Source organism: Erythrolamprus reginae, chromosome 5 (assembly GCF_031021105.1).
Source record: "Erythrolamprus reginae isolate rEryReg1 chromosome 5, rEryReg1.hap1, whole genome shotgun sequence".
Lineage (NCBI taxonomy): Eukaryota > Metazoa > Chordata > Lepidosauria > Squamata > Dipsadidae > Erythrolamprus > Erythrolamprus reginae.
Genome location: NC_091954.1, coordinates 51,135,527 through 51,159,930, shown reverse-complemented (window position 1 = coordinate 51,159,930; position 24,404 = coordinate 51,135,527). Strand labels below are relative to the sequence as shown.

Genomic DNA, 24,404 nt, shown 5'->3' with positions numbered 1-24,404 from the left:
TAGATGCAATCTCTTGAAAATCAAAACAGAAGTCATTTAAATGTCTGTCTGAATAAAGATGCCTGTCAGTTCAAATATGTATGTTTTCAGAGAAAAAGTATAGTCTATAAAGAATCTTAATTTAGGATGACCAACTATTAATCTGAGTGAATACAGTGTATGAATATTGGGTCACTTAAGGAACAATATCAACAAAAATAAGTGAGATCTTTGTGTATTGCCTATTTCAAGTTTTATTCTGACTGAAAGTCTAGTGCTGAAATATATGAAGAAAACTGTAAATGTAAATAAAAATTCCTTATTAGGAACTCTGTTTTTATAGAAACTTGTAGTATACTTTCCAGGTGTCAGTTACTTTTTGATAAATAATTTACATAAATATGTACAAGTTGAAGAATACTGAAAATGAAATCAAATGACATAAAATAGAAGTGAACCAAGTCTTATGTCTTTCACCAAAAATTTTTCCAAGTGAGCACATAATATATTCAAATAGTAATATATTTATTTGCTTTTATGGATATAAACACATACATTTTATTGATTCTTTTTGCATTTTTGTGTATGAACTTGTACTTTTGCCTCGAAGGCACCATTGTGTCTGTTTGCAAGCAGGGTGATTTGATTTAAATCAACTCGATTTAAATCATAATTTTTAAAGAGCAGCTGTCATCTCTGTCCCGCAGCAGCTCCTCATCTTATCTCCTGTTGACTCACCCAGAGTCCAATATTACAGAATATATAGCTACATAACTAAGCTCCATATCATGCTGAATAAATTAGATTATCACTGTATCTTAAATTGAAAACTATCTTTTGATTTTTATTCCAAAAGCATTTTATTAAAATAAATTTGATAAAAATAAAAAAAATCAATCTAATTTTTAAAAAAATCCTGTTTTTGTATTTTAAAAAATCATGTTTATCCTCTCCAGTTGCTTGTATCCAAAAAAGTATTTCTGCACAGTGACGCAAAAAATTATCTAACATATCATTTATTTTCAACAGCATGAGGCATTTTGACCGAGCTGCATTGTTTCTTGAGGCCTGCCTTAAGTATGGCACTATTGAAATTAATGAAGATGCAAATATCCTTTTTTAATTATGCATAAATGGAAGTATAAAATCTACCAATTGTGGCTTTATTGGGTGCTGTGCGTGGTAAACCTTTTTTTTCAGTCTAAGGCAAAAATAAAAAGGATAACATATCTAAGTGATAACAGACAGTGTGTTAAACTGGAAACATTTCAGTGCCAAATACAGTTTAAACATTGTCATGAGGAAGTGTGATATCTGATTGTTCATTTCTATATTCCTTAACCTGCCTTTCACAGAAGTTAATGCATGCAATATTTGCTGATTATGCCAGAAGTCTGAAGTCTGTAGGATTTAAGCAGGCTGCTATTTTGTTTGCCACAAAAGGAGGAGTACCAGGCAAAAATCTATTGAGTGAACTTGAACAACAGAAGGAAGGGGTCAAAGAATGAGAATTCTTTAGAAGACAGAAGTTGAGATTTCCCCTGGGATAAGTCATTGGTACAATAATACTTAAGAAACAAAAAAAGTTTTTTTTAAAAAAAACCATGTCTTTTATCCCAATAGAAATATGTCTTGTATTTTGTTTTAACACTGGTAGAGATAGTTTTGGTGTTAAGCAATGCTATATTGGTCTTTGACTAACAACTGTTGGTAAAAGCCTTTCAGCAACTGGATATTTATCTTAAAATATGGTTTAAAATTTGTGAACTAGGCTCAGCAAAAGATTTTCCTGCTCTTCCTAATTTAAGATTGGCTCCACGTGTCTCATGAAGTTATACCAATAATACTGAAAAAAACCTTCACTGTACAAGTCTCACATATGTATCCCATCATTCTTTGAAACCATAGCATCTGGTTTATCTTTATTGGTTTAACAATACATTGCTGATCCAAATCACTTATGGCAGTGAGCACCACAATGGCCTGGTAAATTAGGTTTGGGGACTGCATAATGGCAGTTGAAAACATACACACACACACACGTATGTTTATATTAAAAAGAAACTTGTACAGAATAGTGTAAGGCCAGTTCCCAAGCCTAATTGATAGTGCTGTGTTGAAGGACTATTGCAAAGTGAAGTTTTTACGTGGATTGCTACAATCTCTGTTTCACTGCTTAATAGTAGTACATTTGAAGCAATGAAGAAATAGTGAAAAAGAAGAAGAAAATCCCAGTAATTTATCTAAATTTTCAGAGAGAAGCACTTTTACACCTAGATTACTTTTGCTAAACTAGGTAATCAGTTCTGGGTGTGGTGTAAATACATAAGACTAAGAATTCATTTAACACTTGAAATTTAATCAGTCTCCATCTTGGGAGGAGCCAACAGTCAGGAAGCTGACAGGACGAGGACAACCCTTCCTGACTGCTGGCTCCTCCAGATAAGAAGAGCTGTATCAAATAGGACCAATGCCCTGTCTCTGTATTTCATACAAAACAGTTCATAGTAGAGTAGTATATGTTTTTATACTACGTTATTTAACTGATTTCAAGACCACCAGGTTTAAAGTTGAGAACTCTTTAATCCTGATTTGTACATTATTTGAATCACAGGGGACTTTTTACTGTTTCAGGTCTCTTCATTAACAAGGTAGCAAGAGTGGGTTAATTAATGATACAGTGGTACCTCGAGATACGAGTTTAATTCGTTCCGGACCTGGGCTCTTAAGTCGAGCAGCTCTTATCTCGAACGACTTTTCCCCATAGGAATTAATGTAAATAATTTTAATTGGTTCCAGCCCTCAAAAAACTCACAAAGTTAGTCTAAATTATGCAGAAAGACATGTTTTTAATGAAGAAATGTACATGTACATATAAATGAATAATGAAGTTTCTTTCACTTAACTTGTAAACTTTCTTAAACTTTTAAATTTACATATGTTCAACTTCTCTGCCACCCAATCCTGTAGGACAGAGGTCCCCAACCCTTTTTGCACCAGGGACCGGCTTTAAGCGATCAAGAGAGGAATGGGTGAATGAATGGACGGAGGGTGGGAAGGAAGGAAGGAAAGAGGGAAGGGACAGGAACAGAGGAAGGAAGCAAGGAAACTTATGAAAGGGGAGAGTAAGAGAGGAATGAGTGAAGGGAGGGAGGGAGGGAAGAAGGTGGGAAGGAGAAAGAAAAGAAGAAATAGAGGAAGGGAAGGTAAAAGAGAGAAAGAAAAAGAGCAAGAAAGAAAGCTGCAAGCACCCCCCCAAGCCCCCCAGGCCGGCTGCAACCTTTTAAAACACGCGCGCCGCTTCGCAGCTGTCTCCTGAAGCCGAACGCGGAAGTTAGCGTTTGGCTTCAGGAGACAGCTCCTTGGCGCTTGTATCTCGAATTTGGGCTTGTAAGTAGAACAAAGATATCTCTCCCCTCCCAGCTCTTATCTCGAGTTGCTCTTAAGTAGAGCAGCTCTTATGTCGGGGTTCCACTGTAGTGTGCAATGAGTATGATTGAATTAAAAGAGCTATTAATCACACGAAACTAAAAGTAATTGGATTTTTTATAAAGCATAGCTGAAAATAACTATTCAGAAGTTATTTGTGGTACCTGGGTTCATTTATACAGTATTTTCAATGCAGTGATTTAGGAAAATTCAGCATAAAAGCATTATTTTCAATTTTGCAAGACTTAATACATTAAAAAATATTTTTTAATTTTTTTTAAGTTGTATATTTGTATGTTATCAATCATTGCTGTTCAGATAAATGTACTTGTATACAGACATAATGCTGGAACTACTGCATAGTCAAAGAATAGAATAGAATAGAATAGAATGGGAAATTAAAATTTCACTTCATTTGGAAAAAAGGCAGGTAAGTTTAACTATTCTAATTCAAGCCATCACCGTCACTAGTACGGTGAAGTTTTAAACTGCCTGGTCATGCTAAAAATCTGGATAATTGCATTCACATGCCTAACTAGATAATTCAACAGTATTAATCACATTTTCCTGACAACAGCTAGTCAAAATGTATATGGTTTATATGTATATGTATATAATGACATTAGTATTGCCTTGCCTGCCCTCTACAAGCTACAATGAATTGTTGCGGGAGCCAGATTTTCAGTTCTGAATATTACTCCCGGCTGTTTCTAAAGGGCCTGGTAAGGTAAACCTTATATGCAGACAAACACTGCCTATAATGTCAATTAGCCCTTTAACAATAACCATATCATCTTAATGCCTTTGCTTCAATTAATGTTCAGATAACGCATCTTCATGAAGCAACATAGCCTCAACATTACCATTTTGCATTCGTTTGCTCTACAACCCCTCCCAGGCTTCTCCTGCAGAGCTTGTAGTCTCTTCCAGGCTGCACACTTTCATTAAATATTGTGGGCACTGCTGGCACACCAAAAAACCTACCAGAGGCCTCTACACCAAAGCTCTTTCATGATGGATAGAATCAGAATATACTGAATTCCACCACATGGATTGATGCTGTCCAACTTTGAAGCATTTTGGCCAATTCCAAGGACCTGTTTACTTCGGGACAGAAACTTGACAATACAAGTCTAAATGACTTTACGTAGGTCAATTAAGGTTTTAGATGAAAAAAGATATACATAAAATAAGTGTAAGTAACATTCCTAGCTGTATTCTGAGTAGTATTTGTTTTACTGTGAAGTGGAGCTAATGAAATTAGATAAATGCTAATTGCAGCATTTTAAATTAGACATTATAATTGTCATTCCAGAAATCTATGTGATTACATTAGGCACTTTTAATTGGTACTGTGATGTTTAAGATAAGCCTTACTTGTATTACATGTATTATTTCATATGTTTACTACAAGTGCGGGATACGCAGAATTAAGTCCAACTGGACATAATGGATATATTTGTAATTATTTGTGTGTAGGAATGCAGCCTTATTGCATTGTTTATATCTTTTGTACAAGTTGGGAATTGTTTCCATCAAAATCTTGTTCAAAAATTAAAATTATTATTAAATGTTTTGTTATGTTGAAAAACAGAAATTAAAATCAAATTTTAAAATTATATTTTCCTGTGATATTGACTTACCATAAAAAGAACATATCTAATTTAATTTGATTTGATTTATGCAATTTAGGCATTGCCCAACTCAAAATGATTCTGGGCGGCTCATAAAGTAACAAAAGAAAATATAACAAAATCAAATGAATAAAACAAATAGAAAAGAGCTAGTGATCAAGATGGCGACTTTGGCTAATAACAAAACTCATGAGGGCTTCTATTAAACTTAATTCAAGCCTGGGAACTAGGGTGATTGTAGGGGTGTAATTTCATTCCAGAGAACAGATACGACAAAGACCTGTCTCCTGTATTCCCCACGTACTGTTTATGTGAGATTTAAAGCTTGCCAGCCCTGTTAACTCATATTGCCTGGTTTATTAGACCACAGAAGATCACTCAAGTAACAAGATTCTATGCCATGTAGGAACAGTTGGTAGTATATAATCATACCTGGAAAATTGTTCCCTTAGTGGCCAAAACATAACTGAAAGGCATTTTGCATCTCAAACTATCATATAGAACCACTGTGGCTCTACTGGTTGTTAACAGTTTTATCCTTAAATTAACTTATGTAATTCCTTTTTGAAGTAATTTAAGAATATTATATTTTGTTGACTAGTTCTATAGCTATAAGAATAAGTATTTTTTAAATCTTGCTAGAACATCATATGCATTTTCTGTTAAATATGAATATTTATATAATGCCACCACCTCGCTGTTTGTCCAAAATAAAACAGTGTAAATCTTCCTCAGAAAGAACTTTTTCATCCCCTAATATAGGTAGTCCTTGATTAACAATCACTAACAACAGTTTGTTAATGACCATTCAAAGTTACATTGTCACTGGAAAAAGTGACTTATGATTATCCTTCACACTTATGACCGTTGCATATCCCCATGGTCACAAGATTCAGAAGCTTGACAACTGAGTCACATTTATGACAGTTGCAGTGGTCTGGGGTTGTGTGATCCTCTTTTGCAATCTTCTGACAAGAAAAGTAAATGGGGAAACCAGGCTCATTTAGCAACCATATTAGTAATTTAACAAGTGCAATTACTCATTTAACAAATGTGGCAAGAAAAATTTGGGCCTCAATTTTGGTCATAAGTCAAGGACTGCCTGTAATCTTTTGTGTGCTAAATGCTTTATACTTTCCTTTCGGTACACGATGGGCTGCTGACAGGTGGGATATCTTCCAATTTCCTCCAAATTTGTGGAAGAAGAAAGTACCTGTCATGAAATACAATGATTTCTCTAAAATTGTACTGTATTGGTTAAGGTTAATAGTTCTCTCTTCTTTCAGTATAGTCTCACTGACAATTTATCAAATCCAATGAAATCTTTTGACAAGAATAAAATAGAAGAATCAAATTACCTTTTACTGTCCTGCAAAGTACAAGGAAGCAATATTTCTAACCATTGCGTTCTGAAATCTGATAAGAAGCCATGATCAGAATGTGACTGCTGATTATCATGGTAGCACACTATTTCATTCCTCCCCCACCCCCACCAATCTGTATTTGCAAAGCTATCAGAGCAATCTATGCTATTGTTACAAGGCTCCAATCACCTTGAATCAAATGACAATGCCAGAATTTAAATAGAAAAATGCTGGGAAAAGCAAACCTTATTACAAGGTAACTGTCAGAAATCTGTGAAAGCAATAAAATACCAATTCAAGTAGCCATTTAACACAATAGTTTTGAGAATGTTCACATTCAGTTTGCTCTTAGTGACAAGGAACAAGAGAACACATCCTACTGATACCATATAACATCACATTTCAGAGAATTTTAATCTGGATTAAATAAATAAGTACAAACAGATAGAAAGACAGCCTTACGTGGATTCTCTTATCTCAAGGGAGAAAGAACCTGAGGGAACTTTCTCAAATTCATATCAATCTCAACATCCTTTTTCATTCATGGAATCTCATGAAATCATCTCGTCATGAGTTTTTGCAGGTGAAAAAAAGGGAACAATCAATTTTTTTTTAATCAAAATGCTAATCACTGAGATGAAATATGCAGGCATTTTAGCATGAAATTCATTCATTAGATTTTTATGCCGCCCTTCTCCTTAGACTCAGGGCGGCTCACAACATGTTAGCAATAGCACTTTTTAACAGAGCCAGCATATTGCCCCCACAATCCAGGTCCTCATCGACCTCGGAAGGATGGAAGGCTGAGTCAACCTTCAGCCGGTGATGAGATTTGAACTGCTGACCTACAGATCTACAGTCAGCTTCAGTGGCCTGCAGTACAGCACTCTACCTGCTGCGCCACTCCGGCTGCCTATGCGGAACTACTAGATATTTGGGTTAAAAAAGGAGCTCATTCATTCTCCCTAACCCACCCACCCCCCTATGTCCATCTAGTATCTATAAATTTCTAGCTGGGACTCTTATAAAAATTATAGTGCTAAAATAAATATACAGATGGAAAATGACTCAGAGAGATTAGAAGGGAAACAGCTCTGTGCTAGCCTCTTTATTTCAGATGGGAGTAATGTTTTCACTCCCACCAACTGCCCAGATTTCCTCCTGTTTCCCATATCACTGTTTTTCAGCCCAGCCAGGTAGCTGTTCCTGCGGGGGATTCCCGCACACCACCCTTGCCTGCATCCCCTGTGTGAAGGATGTATGGAGGGAAGGAGGAGGACCACCTCAACATGCTTGCTTGCCTTTCACATGGCCTGCTTGCCTGCCTTCGCAAGCTGGCCCTGGAGACACCAGGAAGGCTATGTAGAAGCAGGAAAGCATGGCAGGGGAGCAGGGGAAAGCATGGGGAGTGGAGTAGGGAAGGCAGGCTGGGATTGGGAAGGGCAGGGGCAACAACATAGGGCATGACTGCAGGCTTACCTGCAAGCAGATCAGGGGCACAGTGCTTCAGGCATGCAAGCTGCAGAGCAGAGACTATGTAGGGCAGGGTGAGAGCAAGCAGCAACCAGGAGATTGGTTCAAGGGTGTGACCAGCCAGCCATTGCTACCTGTTCTATGAGCCACCAGCAACCACCGCTATCAGTACACCTGATCCCATCCGAACTGGTAGCATTTCACCCCTGATAGGATAGATTTTGTAGTGTTGTGTATTGCTGCTGTGTATGCTGAACATAGCCATTCCAGTCTATTCAGAACACTGGTTTGACAATTTGCAACTATCCAATTGAAGTTGCGTGCTGCTGTGTCAGGGTGAGCCCCAGTCATTCCGTCCAGGTCCTGCTCACCTACTAATTTGAAAGCATGTAAATGTGACTAGATAAATAGGCACCACTTTGGTGGGCTCATTAATAGGGACATGAAAGGAGTCCCAAACTGAATGTTCCCCCTGGCAATGGTGATGTCACCAGCTAATCCTTTCACCACGGAATCACTTCAGTGCTTCTGATATGGAAGTGAGTGAGTGTTTATGGTAGAATACCTTTTCTGATAAGATACTATCCAAACCAAAAACTCTAAAAGTGCTTAAAAGAAAGCAGAATTGTTATAGTTAACATAATAGTATGTAAATGATCATATCTCCAGTCTGGGACATTGAACTCTAGACAAACACTTGGAACCTTTGAATCTTAATACTTATTAGGCTTATTACTAGCATTTAATAACATTTGTTTACATCATTACTTTTGCATCTAAGAGAATTGATCCTATCTTTAAGCAAAGTTTGCTATTATTGGATAAAAAAACCCAAACCCTAACATTTTCTTTGTTAATTACAAACTCTTAATTTTCTAAAATAGCAGTGATAATTAGTAAATGCAATTTTTGCTTAGAATTGTTTTTAGTAGATTAAAGGTTAGGAAGGAATATATACATAGGAGAAGGAGAGTCTGAAATTTAGGGACAGCAAAGGTTTTTTAAAAATCACAATTATTTTTTCCATTCTAAGAGGTCAAAATATAATGCGACAGGTATCAAATTCAAATAGATTTTTATTAAGATGCCTCAGTAGTCCTGGAACCCATTGTTTATTGTTGTAAGAACAAAACAATATTCACTTTTGAGATTTCTTTCACAGTCTGATATCCACATATTTATTCAGCCATTTGTGGGCCAAGAGGCATATGCAAAGGACTCAGAGATTCATTGCCCAAGCCTTTCTAATAGTTGCAGCCTTTATGGTTGCTTCAATAAAATTCCCAGTGAAGTATGATGAAGAAATTTATCTCGTGAAATCTTTTAGTAGGAGAGAATTTCCCATATATTGTTGCAAAAAGTTTGAGAAATCATCCAAACAGTTTTTATACCTTTTAGACAGTAAGAAAAATACCTGATAGAAATATAGGATGCACAAAAAAATCACTGAGGCAAAAGAACTGGATTTTTTTTAAGTGCAGAACAAAGACATAACATTTGGGAGAAGCTCAGGTAGCCCCCCCTCCCCCCCACCCATATAGGATAAGTGGGAAGGATGAAGAGAACCATGAATTATTTTTGCTACTGACTCTAAAAGTAAAGTTGCAACTACATACATGTTTCTTGTGGGAGATATACAGTATATTGTCTAACCTTAGAGAAATTATGTTAGAATTGTATGTATTTCTTTGAAATCAGAATCTATTGTGGATCCTATGCTTTGATGAAAATTTTCCAGGAGGTTAAAAGTGAAAACTTTCATCTCTGCATCTCTTGTTTTTTAATTCAGGAAAACATTCTGTTGATCTAGACTTCATAATTGAGAATTAAGGTGTCAGAATCATGAATGCTACCAAGAATGACACCTTGTTATCCTTTGTCAGCATCATTTACATGTTATTATTAATTTTGACAATGTTTATGAGATGCAGCATCCAGGTGAGATTATATCTGAATGGTAGAAAAACTTTTCATATGCAGTACATTACATATTTTCAAGGAATAAAATCCTTTGATATAGATCAGAGTACATAAAGTTTTGGCTTAAAGCACAAAGCTGCTATATGGTATAAGGTGCATGAAAGATGTGAGAGGCAGGCCAAATTGGTATATAAGCAATATACTTTTGGAAGGGTTTATAATTAACTTCCTGGGTTTTATGCCTTGCAGATTCATATACTGTATCTTTAGATTGTGAAGGTACCATTGGCCAGTTTTTTGTTCAAAGGAATGAGCCAAACAAGAACATTGATTGATTTTGTCCAATACACAATGAGGGTTTTAGTGGGTATACACATAGTAAAATACATGATGAAGGTTATAGAGGATATACTCATAGTAAACTATATCTAAGAATAGAAGAGAAGTTACAGGAACACACATACACATCCCACATGTATATTGTGTATTCATACAATAAGGCAGGGGTGGACTGCTGCCCGGATGGGGAGAGAACGCAGTGGAGTAGCGAAAATGGAGCTCCACCCCAGAGCACCCAATTTTCACTGAAAGATTTTGAAAGAAAATGCATAAGCCACGCCCATAGTGTGATAGTAAAAATTTTGGTAGCCCTTCACTACAGTAAGGATAAATGAATGTAGCTAATAAGATGTATTTTGACTTCTTGGTGAATGGTTTATGTTCCTCTAAGAAGAATGTGTGTGGTTTTAGAAAATAGGAGCAACAGCATTTAAGAAAACCAATTGCAGTTAATTTGAGTGTAACAAGATAATGAATGGATGTACAGGGAGAAAAGCGAGAAAGAACATAATTCAGGGGAGATAATTGGGTGCAGACTTTACCAGAATTTTTTCCCCTTTATAAATATAATTCCTAATGAAGAATTGTGGGGGTTTTTTAATCCAAAAAGAAATCACCTCATTGTCAACTGTATTCTAAACAGAATATGATTACTGTCCAAAATTATACAAAAAGTTCAGCTATAACCATAACTGCAGTATTTATGAGCATTTGGTAAGAGATTGTACAATTTGATATTCAAGGTATCTGGAGTACAGTTGGTTATGGATGGAGATTATGGATGGTTCATAACTGTATCTTCTCTGCTGATGCCAACTGGGTCTAAATCAATTTCGGCAAAGCTTATCCAGATTGGAATTTTTCAGGAGTACAGTCTAGACCACAGCTAGGGAACAATGGCCCTATTGTGACTTGTGGACTTCAACTCCCTGAATTCAACCATGCTGGCTCAAGAATTCTGGGAGTTGAAGTCCATAAGTCATAAAGGGGCTATCGTTCCTCTCCTCTGATCTACACTATTCTCCCCTGCACTGTTCGGAGAGTCCAATGTGGGTTGTTCTTCAGCCTCATTGGCAGGGACTGAGTTAAAAATTAACATAATTATGTCCCGCCCCCCTCTACCTCCTCAGGTTCAGTCTTAAAAACTCAGTCATAGTGTAGGGACTATGAGTTTTCTTCTCACAGTATGTGAGATTTATAGGATGTTTACTAACAATAATTTTTTCTCCTTTTTTTCCCTTTCTCTATAGGAGGAAGACCTGGATCTCGAGAACCACTGCCCTCCGGGGTATTGTTCTCTGTCTCTTCAATCCCTGAGAGGCCACTGCTCTCCGGAGTATTGCCTTGCTGAAAGGGATCGCTGGATTGGGGTCCCTGACGCCCGCGATCAGACCCCCCCCCCCAACCACTCTTCCAGCGCAACGAGTCTCCGAGTATCGGTTCTTACCGATCAGAGGAGCAATCAGTACACAGAATTTCCCCATGGGGGGAAATCAGCTGTAAGGCGATCCCAGCAGCTCCCAGACAGCGTTCCTGCCGATCGGCAATTAAAAAAGAAAAAAAGATCAGCTGTTCGGAGGCCCTTTGCAGCCACCTTGTTCCCGATCGCTCAGAGGAGCAGAGATCGAAGGAATTGAAGGGGGGGGTGCAGAAGGTGATTGCCGAGCTGCCCGAAGTTGCGCCCGCCATTTTGGCGCAGGGCCAAAGCCTCTGAGTCCCCCTCCGGCCGTTTGAGAAGCAGAGCTTTTCCCGCCTGATGTCACGGCCGCCATCTTGTTTGCTAAGGGGTCAGAGTGACTAGGCTCTTTTCAGCCTATCCCAGGGCCGCCATCTTGCTTCAGGGCGTTGCCAGGACAACGAAGCTATTATGGGCTTCTACCTAGTATCCAGCCAATCACGAGCAGGAAAAACAGATGACATGTTATTTAGGGGACACCAGCTTCCCTAGTCCACCATTTTACTTGCTTTTAAGCAGTAACCTCGTGTTTTTGGCTCGGTGTTGTTACAAACATGTCTCAATCCAGTCCCAGCGCTCCTGTGCCCTCCTCCTCCAAGAATAAAAGTAAGGACAAGGGGCCCAGCTCAAAATCTAAGGGGAAAAGCTCTCAGTCCTCCAATGCACTAAAGGAGGCTGAGAAGAAAATAAAGGCCCTCGAGGCCCAGCTGGACAAAGCAAAACCAAGACAAGGGCCTAGCCCCTCAGCCATGGTTATTCCACCCGTTTATCAAAGCCCGCTGGGTCCTCCTCCCCTGTCATCGGCCACCTTCGAGGGGCCTCCCTTTCAAAGCGCTGGGGGTCTTTCACCAGACCGCCCATTAAGTGCCCCCCCACCATCTGAGGGATTTCAGAGATCAGAATGGAGCAGGCCTGCCTCTCAACCTCCAACAGCTACAGCCACATTCACGCCCACAGCAGCAGGGCTCAGGGGCTCTACAGATAACTGGCAAGCCATGTCTCCCTCGGTACAAGACATGATTGCTTCAGCTTATGCACAGGGCATAGCAATTGGGGCCCAACAACAACATCAATCCCCACTGCCACCTCGCCCCAGCAGGCAGGATATCTGGTCAGCTCCTGCACCTGCACCTTCCCTGCATGACTCTTTTCAGGAGGAGCAAGAGTTCAGAGAGGCCTTTTCAGACCCAGAGAATGAGCTGTCGGGGGATGAAGCCACCTTACCAGAACAGCCTGTATTAGCAGGCTTATTCAAGGCACCCCTTTTCAGGGTTCTCCTAAACAAGGCCAGAACCACACTAACTTTGACCAGTGCCCAAAAGACGGCTGACCAGGATGTGGGCACATTACCCGCTTCCAGACTCATTAATGAGCCTCAAAGGGACTCAGAAACTATCCCTGCAGTGCCCATATTTGCAGAAAACATAAAGAGGCCCTGGCAGCAACCAGCAGCAGCTCTGGGTCCCTCAGCTCTGGACAAGAAGCTTTACTCCTTCGATCCAGAAATAGAGGATTTGCTCCAATACCCGGCTGTGGATACCCCGGTTACCTCGCTAATTTCCAATGCCCTGGTTCCATCGGAGATGGCGGATGGTTTGCGGCCCGATGATAGGAAGGCCGAGAACCTGATCCGGAGAATGCACCAGCTATGTGCCTGGTCCTTGAGAGCTGCTATGGCAGCCTCCTTCTTCAACCGGGCCTCAATCCTTTGGCTTCGAGACATCCTCCCCAGGTTGGGCCCGGAGGACGCTCGCCTTCGCCAAGACATTAATAAATTGATCGCCTCCACGGAGTTCTCCGCCGATGCCACCTTGGCTGCTTCTAGGTTTTCATCCAGGGCGATGGCTACCAACCTTTCCACTCGACGCCTAATATGGCTCCGCTCTTGGCAAGCGGACGCCAAATCGAAATGGCGTCTTGCAACCGCGCCCTACCAAGGGACCACACTTTTTGGAGAATCACTAGATAAAGTCTTGATCGAGGATAAAGACAAGAAAAAGGTGCTGCCAAGGTCGGCAAGGAGGCAAGACAGGCGGGCGGCCCCATACTACAAAAGGCAGCCCTTTCGAGCGGACACGGCCGCGCCTGCGGCCTCAAACACCAGGCCATATGGACAGAGCTCCTACACGCAGCCATCCTTCAGGTCCGACAGAACAGGTTATGGAGACAGGAACCGACAGTTCCAACAGCCCCGCAGATCCTTTCGGGGCGGGAACAGAGGAGGGTACCGAAAACAAAAATGACTTACCCATCCAGGTACCCATCGGTGGACGCCTGCAGTCCTTCTCAGGCTCTTGGGCGGCTATTTCCACCGACATTTGGGCGCTAGATACCGTGAAGAATGGTCTGTGCATCAACTTCCTACAGACTCCTCCGGACAGATTCCTACAATGCCCGTCGCTATCTCAACCAAGATGTTCCCTGATTGCCAGGGAAGTACAACACCTGTTGGACATTGGGGCAATAGAACCAGTGCCAGTACATCAACAAGGACAGGGGTTCTACTCTATCGTGTTCTTGGTCCCCAAGACGTCCGGCGGCTACCGCCTGATTCTCAACCTCAAGCAGCTGAACATCTATGTTCGCTACCAACGTTTCAAGATGCATTCCTTACAGTCAATCCTGGCATCCATCCGACACCACGACTGGATGACCTCCATCGACCTCAAAGAGGCGTACCTGCACGTACCAGTTCATCCACATCATCGACGTTTCCTCCGCTTTTGTATACAGGACCATCATTTCCAGTACAGGGCAATGCCCTTCGGACTTTCATCGGCCCCCAGAGCTTTCACCAAGCTTCTGGATGTACTGACAGCCGACCTAAGAACCAGATCCATTCGTCTCATGGCCTATCTGGATGACGTAATCATCTTGTCCAGCAGCCCTCAACAGGCCAGACTAGATCTACAACAGACAATACGTTCTCTAGAGACCTGTGGTTTCACGATCAACTATGTGAAAAACCACCTGAATCCAACCAAACAGCTCTTACATTTGGGAACTCTGATAGACTCTGCAGCCGGAATCGTTTACCTGTCATCAGAGAGGCAGCAGAGGGTGAGGACGCTGATAGCTTCTATTCAGCACCGCACCAGGGTCCCCTTGGCCCTTCTATCCCAGCTGCTAGGAGTCTTCATCTCCTGCATCAGCATCGTCCCATGGGCGCGGCTGCATGCCCGCCCGCTTCAATGGCTCCTCCTCCCCTTCCAAAGAGCACGCATGAGCCACTCCAAACACCAGGTACGTCTCACGTTACCCGTCCGTCACTCTCTGCCCTGGTGGACGTCCCAAGCGCTGACCAGAGGCTCTCCCTTCCTACACCATCGGGAGGTGACGATCACTACAGATGCGAGCCTCTCCGGCTGGGGAGCACATTGCGGCTCCAGAGTGGCCCAGGGTCTCTGGACAGCAGACGACCTGAGGGACCCCAATATCAACTTACTAGAACTAAGGGCAGTCTTCAAGGCACTCCACTCCTTCAAAGACCGGGTAGAGGGACAGCATGTCCTCGTCATGACGGACAACGTAGCAACAAGGGCCCATATAAATCATCAGGGAGGTACGAGGTCGGGCCGTTTGATGGAGGAGGCTCACTCCCTGATGTCTTGGGCGGAAACACACCTGGTCTCGATCCAAGCAGAACACATCTCAGGATCAGACAACACCCAGGCGGATTGGTTGAGCCGCACAACCATCGACCCGGGGGAATGGTCATTGAACCTGGAGGTTTTCCAGGACATTATACACCGTTATGGGGAACCGGTAGTGGACCTGTTCGCGACCCACCTCAACAACCAAGTGGTCCGATTCTACTCCCGGTTCCCGTGCCCGGGAGCCGACCGTATCAATGCGCTCCTCTCCCCATGGCCAAGGGGTCTACTCTACGCCTTCCCTCCGACTTGCCTTCTACCCAGGGTAGTCTCCAAGATACTCTCGGAGCAGGCGGAGGTGATTCTCGTCACCCCCTTTTGGCCCAGACGACCATGGTTCGCGGACTTGATGGACCTCTCAACCTCCCCGCCATGGAGGATCCCATACCACAGACTCTCCCTCACCCAGGGGTCGTTGGTGCACCCAGAGCCTCAGTGGTGGAGGCTTGCCGTGTGGAGATTGAGGGGGACCGCTTGAGGGCGGAATCCCTGTCGGAAAAGGTCATCCATACCATCCAATCGGCTCGACGCCCGTCAACGACTCGCATTTACCAAGCGACATGGGCAGCATTTTGTAGATTCTGCAGAGCTCGAGAGATCCCCCCTCGCTCAGCCTCCATCTTACATCTATTAGACTTCCTACAGAAGGGGCTGGACGAAAGGCTGACCCCAAACACCCTTCGCAGGCAGGTGGCAGCTATCGCCACGGTCTTAAGACCAGACCCCCTTCGACCGATTTCCCATCATCCATGGGTTAAAGACTTTCTCCGAGGAGCCTCGAATCTTTCTCCTCCAGTTATCCATCACTTCCCATCCTGGGATTTGACTTTGGTCTTACAGGCCCTTACAGGCCCTCCTTTTGAACCACTGAGAGAAATCACGCTTCGCCTTCTATCAATCAAAGTAGCGTTCTTAGTGGCCATCACATCTGCTCGCAGGGTGTCGGAACTCGCGGCATTGTCAGTCCGGCCGGACCTTTGCGTGTTCCACCCAGATCGGGTTACTCTTCGGTTAGATCCCAGCTTTCTACCGAAGGTCAACACAAGATTTCATAGATCCCAGGACATAATATTACCGGACTTCTGTACCCACGGTTCACACCCGTCAGTCTTACGCTGGCACAAAGTGGACGTCCGTAGAGCTCTAAAGATTTACATTCGACGGACCAGCTCTTTCAGGAAATCAGAAGCATTATTCGTTTCCTTCTTCCCAGGATCTATGGGCAACAAGGTGTCCTCTAAAACTATCAGCTGATGGATCTGGTCCTGCATTATGGAGGCATACAGGACACGTGGGACACCTTTGCCAAGGACAATCACGGCTCACTCTACCAGAAGTGCAGCCACCACTGCCGCCTGGAACACACAGGCGTCAATCGATGACATCTGTCGGGCCGCAACCTGGGCGGCCCCCACGACTTTCATCAGACACTACCGTATAGACTCATTCGCTTCATCGGAAGCGGCATTCGGTCGCAGAGTGCTGCAACGGGTTTGTGTTCAGACACCCCTGGTCCAGCCTATCCCGCCCTAGTTGGTTTGCTTGGGTATATCCCACATTGGACTCTCCGAACAGTGCAGGGGAGAAGGACCGTTGAACTTACCTGAACGGTCTTCTCGCTGCACTGTGAGGAGAGTCCAAACCCTCCCGGCTTCTTGGCCCAGGGGTTCAGTTCGTTACCAGTTTAACTTCTTAGTTAATAAAATTGGTTTGTTTACACTATTCCTTCGTTTTTCTTGACTGAACCTGAGGAGGTAGAGGGGGGCGGGACATAATTATGTTAATTTTTAACTCAGTCCCTGCCAATGAGGCTGAAGAACAACCCACATTGGACTCTCCTCACAGTGCAGCGAGAAGACGGTCCTTCCCTTCCACAGCCTTCTGTCAGACAGTTTGTTTGAAACTGCTGTTGGAGACATTAAAGTCATTGCTGATTGCTTTCTTTTCTTTGGGTGTAGCTTACCAGGCATATGTACATTTTGGAGAGGAAAAGTGTTCCTTACCAAGTTAAACATATGTTCAGGCACAACAGGCAACTTTAAAATTAATGTTTCCTTTATTGTTTTTCCACCAGATTTGGCTCATTAACTTCTCCTGCAGCTAATAAACTGCTTTGATTTCACATTCACCATGATCTGTGGTTGAGCAGAAGACAATTTTAGTCTGTTCTGCCCTCCAGAAATGGCTAGCAGTCTATAATTCCTTGCAAGGGATTTTTTTGCCCACATAGATATGCTTATTTGGTCCTAAAATTATTGGTAAATCAAGTAAAGTCAAGTCACCTTGGATCAAGTTTGTTTCTTGATGAAATAATGAATGTTATATAATTATGGAAATTATTTGACCTCTCTTCTAGCATACAATCCTTGTAGTCTTGAAAAATTTCCCATTTTAGTAAACAGGCCTGATTTTATTTTTGTTCAAGTCCCAACAAGATTATTAAGCTATTACCACTTTTTGGGTATGAAAAAGCAATAATATGTGATATATATTTGTGATTTCAATTAAACCTTTAGCTTTTGTAGATAAGCTAGAAAAGCTGTAAATTTATCTCTCTCACACACATCACTTACTCACACAAAATCTTGTAATTTTTTCTCTCTGAATCATTCCACTTTTACTCTTTCATCACTTTTTTTGACCATGTTCATTTTTCTCAAGTTCCTTGGGTGACATTAGGAAGAAATGGCCTGTTCCACATACTGTACAGAGTTTTCATCACCCTTGTATCAATAACTAATTGTCTAATTTGTTTCATCCTTAAGAATCAAATCAACACACTTTAAAGCTTCCTTTCTTTTTCTATGCAGATGTACGATTAATTTTCTGAAATAAGCAAATCTTTTTCCAAGCAGATACTCATCAAATACTCATTATTCACATTCATTCTTTTTTTAAAAAATAATTTTATTTATTGATTTTTAACAATTTAAAATCACACAACATAAAACAGTGCGTAGTGAAATGTGAATTGTGCCCACCACCCCGACATACACACATTCCCCACCACCAAATTGGGGGTATTTCTTTTTTAATCCACTTAACCCAAGAGCAATATATCTGTCTACATATTATAGAGTGATTCTAGTTTATTTCTTGTAGCTTGGTCTCGGATTCTGCTCGTCATATATCGTCTTACCTTGTCCCACCGTCCCATCAGCCGTCCCAAATCAGTTTCATTATCCAAATTTATCCTTTTTTCCATAATTTCAAATTGAATATGATCCACCATGTACCTATACCAATTTTGCATTGTCCATTTTGTTGCATCCTTCCAACCCAAAACTATTACTGCCTGAGCACTTTCTATTGCTGCTTTTTTTATTTCTCTAAATTCTCCCATCGCATTGCTTTTTACTAGTACTGCCATTTCCTTAGTGATTGTCCATTGTATATTTAACATTCCATTGATATCCTCTTTCACTTTTTGCCAAAATTCCTGCACTATCGGGCATTCCCAAAACATATGCATAAACACTCCTTTATCTTGACAACCATGCCAACAATTCCCCCTGACATTCTGCTGAAAATGTGCAAATTGAACGGGAGTAAAATACCACTTATGTAATATTTTCCTTCTCATTTCCCTAATTCTTGTATTTTTAATTTTCCTTATATCTTCTACTACATTTTCCATTTCTTGTACCTCTACTAATATCTCATTTTGCCACCATTTATTCAATCCATCAATCGTGTCCCCATCTGACTGCACTAGCAGTTTGTATATATTAGTTGCTTGCGCCTTTATCCCCTCACTTTTTTCTCTTATTATTTTCTCTAACCCTGTCTCCTCCCGCCATAATACTTCTTTATTCTCCCTTTCATTTAGATATTTACATATTGCATTTATTTGTAGCCACCTTCCCTTACCTAACCACCATTCTATACGATTTCTACTTGGCCTGCCATCCTTCTCGTATAACTGTTCTATCTTAGTTATCCCTCTTCCCTTCAACTCTCCTATAACCCTATTTAAGTTAATTTCGTTTTTCTCTATTTATTACATAAAGCGATGACAGTTTAGATTTATATAATCCTATTTTCCCTTGCCATTTTTTCCAAATTTCCATAGTCCCTTTCATTGGGCCTATTAATTTACCTATATCTCTCCTATTCCACTTCCTAAAAATTAATTCTCTATTATTCATCCCGTTTATCTGTTTTTCCAATTTCGCCCATTTATTTTCACTTAATTGCAACTCCATTAACCTTTCCATTTGAAAAGCTTCCCTATACAGCTCCAAACATGGAACACCCCATCCCCCCTCTTTTTCATTCGCAATTAACCAATCTGCCGACAGATTCTTGTTTCTTCCTATATTTTTCTAAGGAAGATTTATAGTCTTTTTAAGGGGGAGAAAACTCTTTACATTTTATATTTGTTCGGAGCCAGAGGTGAAATGCCTAGAAAGCAATTCGGCACATGCGCAATCATTCTTGAGTTTCTAACTGGCCTATTCACTTTTTCTGTATTCTCCTGTCTCATTTACATCTGTCCATTAATATCATCTACTAAAAAAACGATGGTGAACCCATGGCATGTGGAACCATATCTGAGAGCACATGAGGCATTGCCCTGGTTTATCCCCAGCATGCACGCACGCATACGCTGGCCAGCTGATTTTTACCCTTCTTTTTGTCTGTTTTCACTCTCCAAGATTCGGGAAAGCCTCCTAAAGCCTGGTGTTGGTGAAAAAAGGCTCAATGGGCCTACTGGAAGTAGGGAGGCTTCAACAAGACCTGTGCACATGCACGTAGGGGGAGTTGTGGGGGGTTTGCGCATGCAGGGTGGGAGGAAATTGCATTATGAGTGTGGGCACATACATGCTATCAGGCTCGTACACCCTCAAAAAAGGTTCACCATCACTGTACTAGAATATCCATACACATCCCCATCACCTTCATTGCAAATGTTGCACAACTTTCCCCTAAAGTAATCCTTAGTTTGCCAACCACTCCTTGGGCCACAACATAAAAACTGGATAAACTTTTCAGTATGTGGAAAGTACAAGGGCCCTTTTAAAAAAAAAAGTTAATTTGCTGATAAACCTGCAGTTCCAAACTATTGCAGGACGACTTCCCCCCTCCCTTGACTCCTGAAATGAAAATTCTTTGACTATCTTTTCTGTTGGAAAGGAACAAAAGTTGAAACTTTTCTGTGAAAATCCTTTGGGGCATGCAAAGATAAAGGACAAGCAATAATCGATTTTCATATCACTGTGAATTCTTCTGGAGTGAAAATACACTTGCTGTTGCTGCTGCTGTGCCTCCTACTACACGCAAGAGTAGTGGCTTCCAACTTTTCTCACTCTGTAGACTGGCAGCAACGGCGGCGGCAGCACCACTGTTGGGAGTGGAAAGGGACGCTTTCATGCCTGCTGCTTGCACAGCCCAGTTCCCAATAAGCCATAGCCTAGTATTGGGCTGAAGACTGTGGATTGAGGACCCCTGTGTTAAATAACAATCTTAGCATTCACTGTATTCTCCCAAGTTGGCTGCCTTGTCCTTTCCCCATGCCTTTCCTCTACTGTTTCAATAGATTGGTAAAAAGCAGACCTCCCTGATCTGACTTTATCCTTTCAGAAAAACATGACCTCTCCTCCAAAAATGCTCCATAATTCTCCCCCCCCCCCCCCAATTAGTGGATTGTTAGTCCCACAGCCTAGAAATCTACTCCTCAGGAAGGCTAAAACTAATTTGTTTGAGTCTGTTATAACATCAGAATTTTGCAAAATGGGTTGTTCTGTTCTCTCTTCCTTCTTACTGTTCAGTGATTAGGGAAGCATCTGTCTGAACTGTTTCCAAATGCTATCTCTTTGATCTAGACTCTGGCTTTTTTAGCCTAGATAATAGTTCCTGCATATCCTTGTCAACTTCATCATCCTTACTCTCTATCCCTCATTTTTAGATTACTTGTTTCCAAAAGTTATAAATAAATACTGCTTTATTTACAGCCCTTGTGGCAGAATGGGACAATTCATCACAGCCAATTCACTACCAGCCAACTTGCCATGATCAACTTGCTGCAGCCAACTCACTATGGCCAACTTGCAGTGGAACAACTCTACACGGCCAAGTTGTAATGAAACAACCTGCCACAGGACAGTTTAATAATTCAATTTAATTATTTTAAATATAATTTAAAATTAAGTTAAAATTAAAATTAAATTAAAATTAATCCCATTTATGACTGTAATTTATTACTTGTATCCTTAAATTTTTATTAATATTGATTGTTTCTTCATTGCTTATTTGACCCTTACGACAATCATTGTGTTGTACCTCTTGATTCTTGATAAATATATATTTTCTTTTATGTACACTGAGAGCATATGCACCAAAGACAAATTCCTTGTGTGTCCAATCACACTTGGCCAATAAAGAATTCTATTATTTTCTATTCTAGAAAAATATTTTAATTTTTGTCATTCACATTTATTTTGTCCCTCCTTTTGCATCCCTTAATGATTTAATTCCATCATTTCTTTGATGTTAATGTAACTTTTGTCCTGGAACGAGTTTGTCCCACAGTGAAATGGCCTAGGGATAGCTGGTTGTGGGGAGTTGCTTACGGTGAATTGTCATCTATTCCAATGCCCTGCTTGATGACACTTGCTGTTTTTCAAGATCTCATGATAATTAAACTGCTATAAGTCTAATAATAATAATAATAATAATAATAATAATAATAATAATAATAATAATAATAATTTATTGCATTTGTATGCCGCCCCTCTCCGTAGACTCGGGGCAGCTAACAACAATGATAAAAACAGCATGTGACAATCCAATAAAACAACTAAAAACCCTTATTATAAAACCAAACATACACACAGACATACCATGCATAACTTGTAATGGCCTAGGGGGAAGGAATATCTCAACTCCCCCATAATGTAACGCAGGATGGCTTGTGGATCCCAAATAAGCGTTCTTCTATCTTAAGTTGCCAAGATACTACTGGAACAAACACTTTCAATTATTTGTGATGGAAAATAGGCCCCTCCTGATCAATAGATGAGCACAGAGACATCTAAATAAATCAACTGCATTAAATAAATGCTGTTTTATTATTTGCATCAGTAAAATAGCTACATTTTCTTTTTCAGCCTTAGCAACCCTAATCATTATGCCGTAATACTTCCATAATACCGTAAGAAAGCTGATTTCTGCTAAGGGTAATTTCTTAGGAAACAATTATCTTTCCTGGACATTTCTATATTGCCTAGATGAGATAGTATCGATCTACTTTATAGGAATTTTGAACTGTTCCAATAATATAGATCTCTTGGGATTATTCTGTGTTCAGATGTAGGCAAGCCAGAAAACTCAATTGTAATACTAATTCAACAAATTGGAAGGTAACCTAGGTCATCTCAGGTTCATTCAAGAATCCCCTGATTTAACTCAGAATCTGACATTTATAAATTTGAATCTGTCTATCTCGCTTTGTCTATTATTTAAAAATAAACAAAGAGAGAATCCAATTTATGAAGGTCCTCAATTCTAACATTCTAAAAAATCTATTTGACACAATTTGATTTAGCAATCCGAGCTACAAGGAATAAGTTGGAATCACTCTATAATATATAAATAGATACATTGCTCTTGGGTTAAAATGGTTTATCCAAGAAACACCCCCGATTTGGTGGTAGGGTATGTGTGTTTGTCGGGTGGTGGGCACTTTTCACTATACACTTGTTTTATGTAGTGTGTATCTAAAAATTGTTAAAAATCAATTAAAAAAAGAGAGAGAAAAAGACAATGCCTGGAATACTCTACCTGAGTCCATTGTTACTTCCTCAAACCCCCATAGCTTCAACCTTCAACTGTCTACCGTGGACCTCACCCCATTCCTAAGAGATCTGTAAGGGAGCGTTCATAAATGCACCAATGAGCCTATCGTCCCTGTCTTACTGTCCCCATTTATTTGTACTCATTTCCTGTGCTCATGTCCATATTTATACTTATACCTGTTATCTTGTATATGTTTGACAAACTAAATAAGCAAAATAAATAAATAGGAACATCCTTGCTACTTTCTCGGGCTTTAAAACAGATGGGGAATAATTGTACTTTCAGACTTGCAAGATTCTACTAATGTGGCTTTACAATAAAGTGAGATTAGTTAATCTAATGTTATCTAGAAATTTTATTTTAGAAAATAGGAATTTGGAATAAATGCTTTTCAATGCATTCTAAATAATAAATTTAATAAATGTTTAAGTGCTTAATTTTCTTTATAAAATAAATAATAACAACTGTATAGTATAACATAAATACATATCCTAGGCTTTTTTAGTTCTTAAGAAATCTGCATTTATAGAATATACTTTATTTTTTGCTTTTTTAAAAATAATAAATAATATAAAAAATGTTAAAGAAGAAAGAAAATAGATAATAATGGTGTTTTCCCCCATTCCTTTTTCTGTAGCATCAAATGAAACATAGTACCTTCTTTAGTGAGAATTAAGCCCATTAAATCTCTCCTTAATTGATTTAAGATTGAATTAAATGAATCTAGCCACCAATCGGGGGAAATGTTTGTTAATATTTAATGGATTTTAGTTCTTCAGACTTGATTTTGAAAGAAACCATTGGATTTGATGTACGTATGAATGGTAATAAAGAGATAAATATTATTTGGGCAGTTTTAAAACCAAATTGTAATTAAACTCTTATAATTATAATTGCATTAATATTACTTAATAAAAATATTTAGAAAAGATGTCATATTTCCATAACAAGCTGATATTAACATTGCACAGGTTTTTTATTAACTTCTTAATAATGGGTATAGAGAATAAATATTGCTCTTCCTCTTTTAACTGTTATTTGATTGTGTGAGTGTGAATCATTTATTGAAATATCCTAATCTCTATAATAATAAATATCAACTTTTAAACATAATCATAGAATTCTTGCATATAAAATCCAGCAGAGGGCAGCAAAGGGCAAGCAATAGTAATAAATGCTCTCAACTAAATGTTAGCACAGTAACTTGGCCACCCATCTTGTTTTCTTATTTTATTTTATTTTTTATTGCCATGGAAGCCATTCATATTTTCCTAGTTTCAGAAAGTCAAGCAAAAAAATAGGATGGGAAAAAGAGAAATGAAAATTTATTTATTTTTAAATGAAGGAAACAATTCAGAAC

General features: G+C 40.1%; 1 protein-coding gene across 1 annotated transcript in view; it reads left to right on the top strand.

Annotated features, from left to right (window-relative positions):
- Window positions 1–3,199, top strand: part of WDR11 (WD repeat domain 11) — a 60,213-nt gene extending 57,014 nt beyond the window's left edge. The window contains exons 28-29 of the mRNA XM_070752594.1: window positions 1,009–1,088; window positions 1,333–3,199. Coding sequence (XP_070608695.1) covers window positions 1,009–1,088; window positions 1,333–1,487 — 235 coding nt within the window. The 3' untranslated portion in view covers window positions 1,488–3,199. The remainder of the gene's footprint in view (window positions 1–1,008; window positions 1,089–1,332) is intronic.
- The last annotated feature ends 21,205 nt before the right edge of the window (window positions 3,200–24,404 follow it).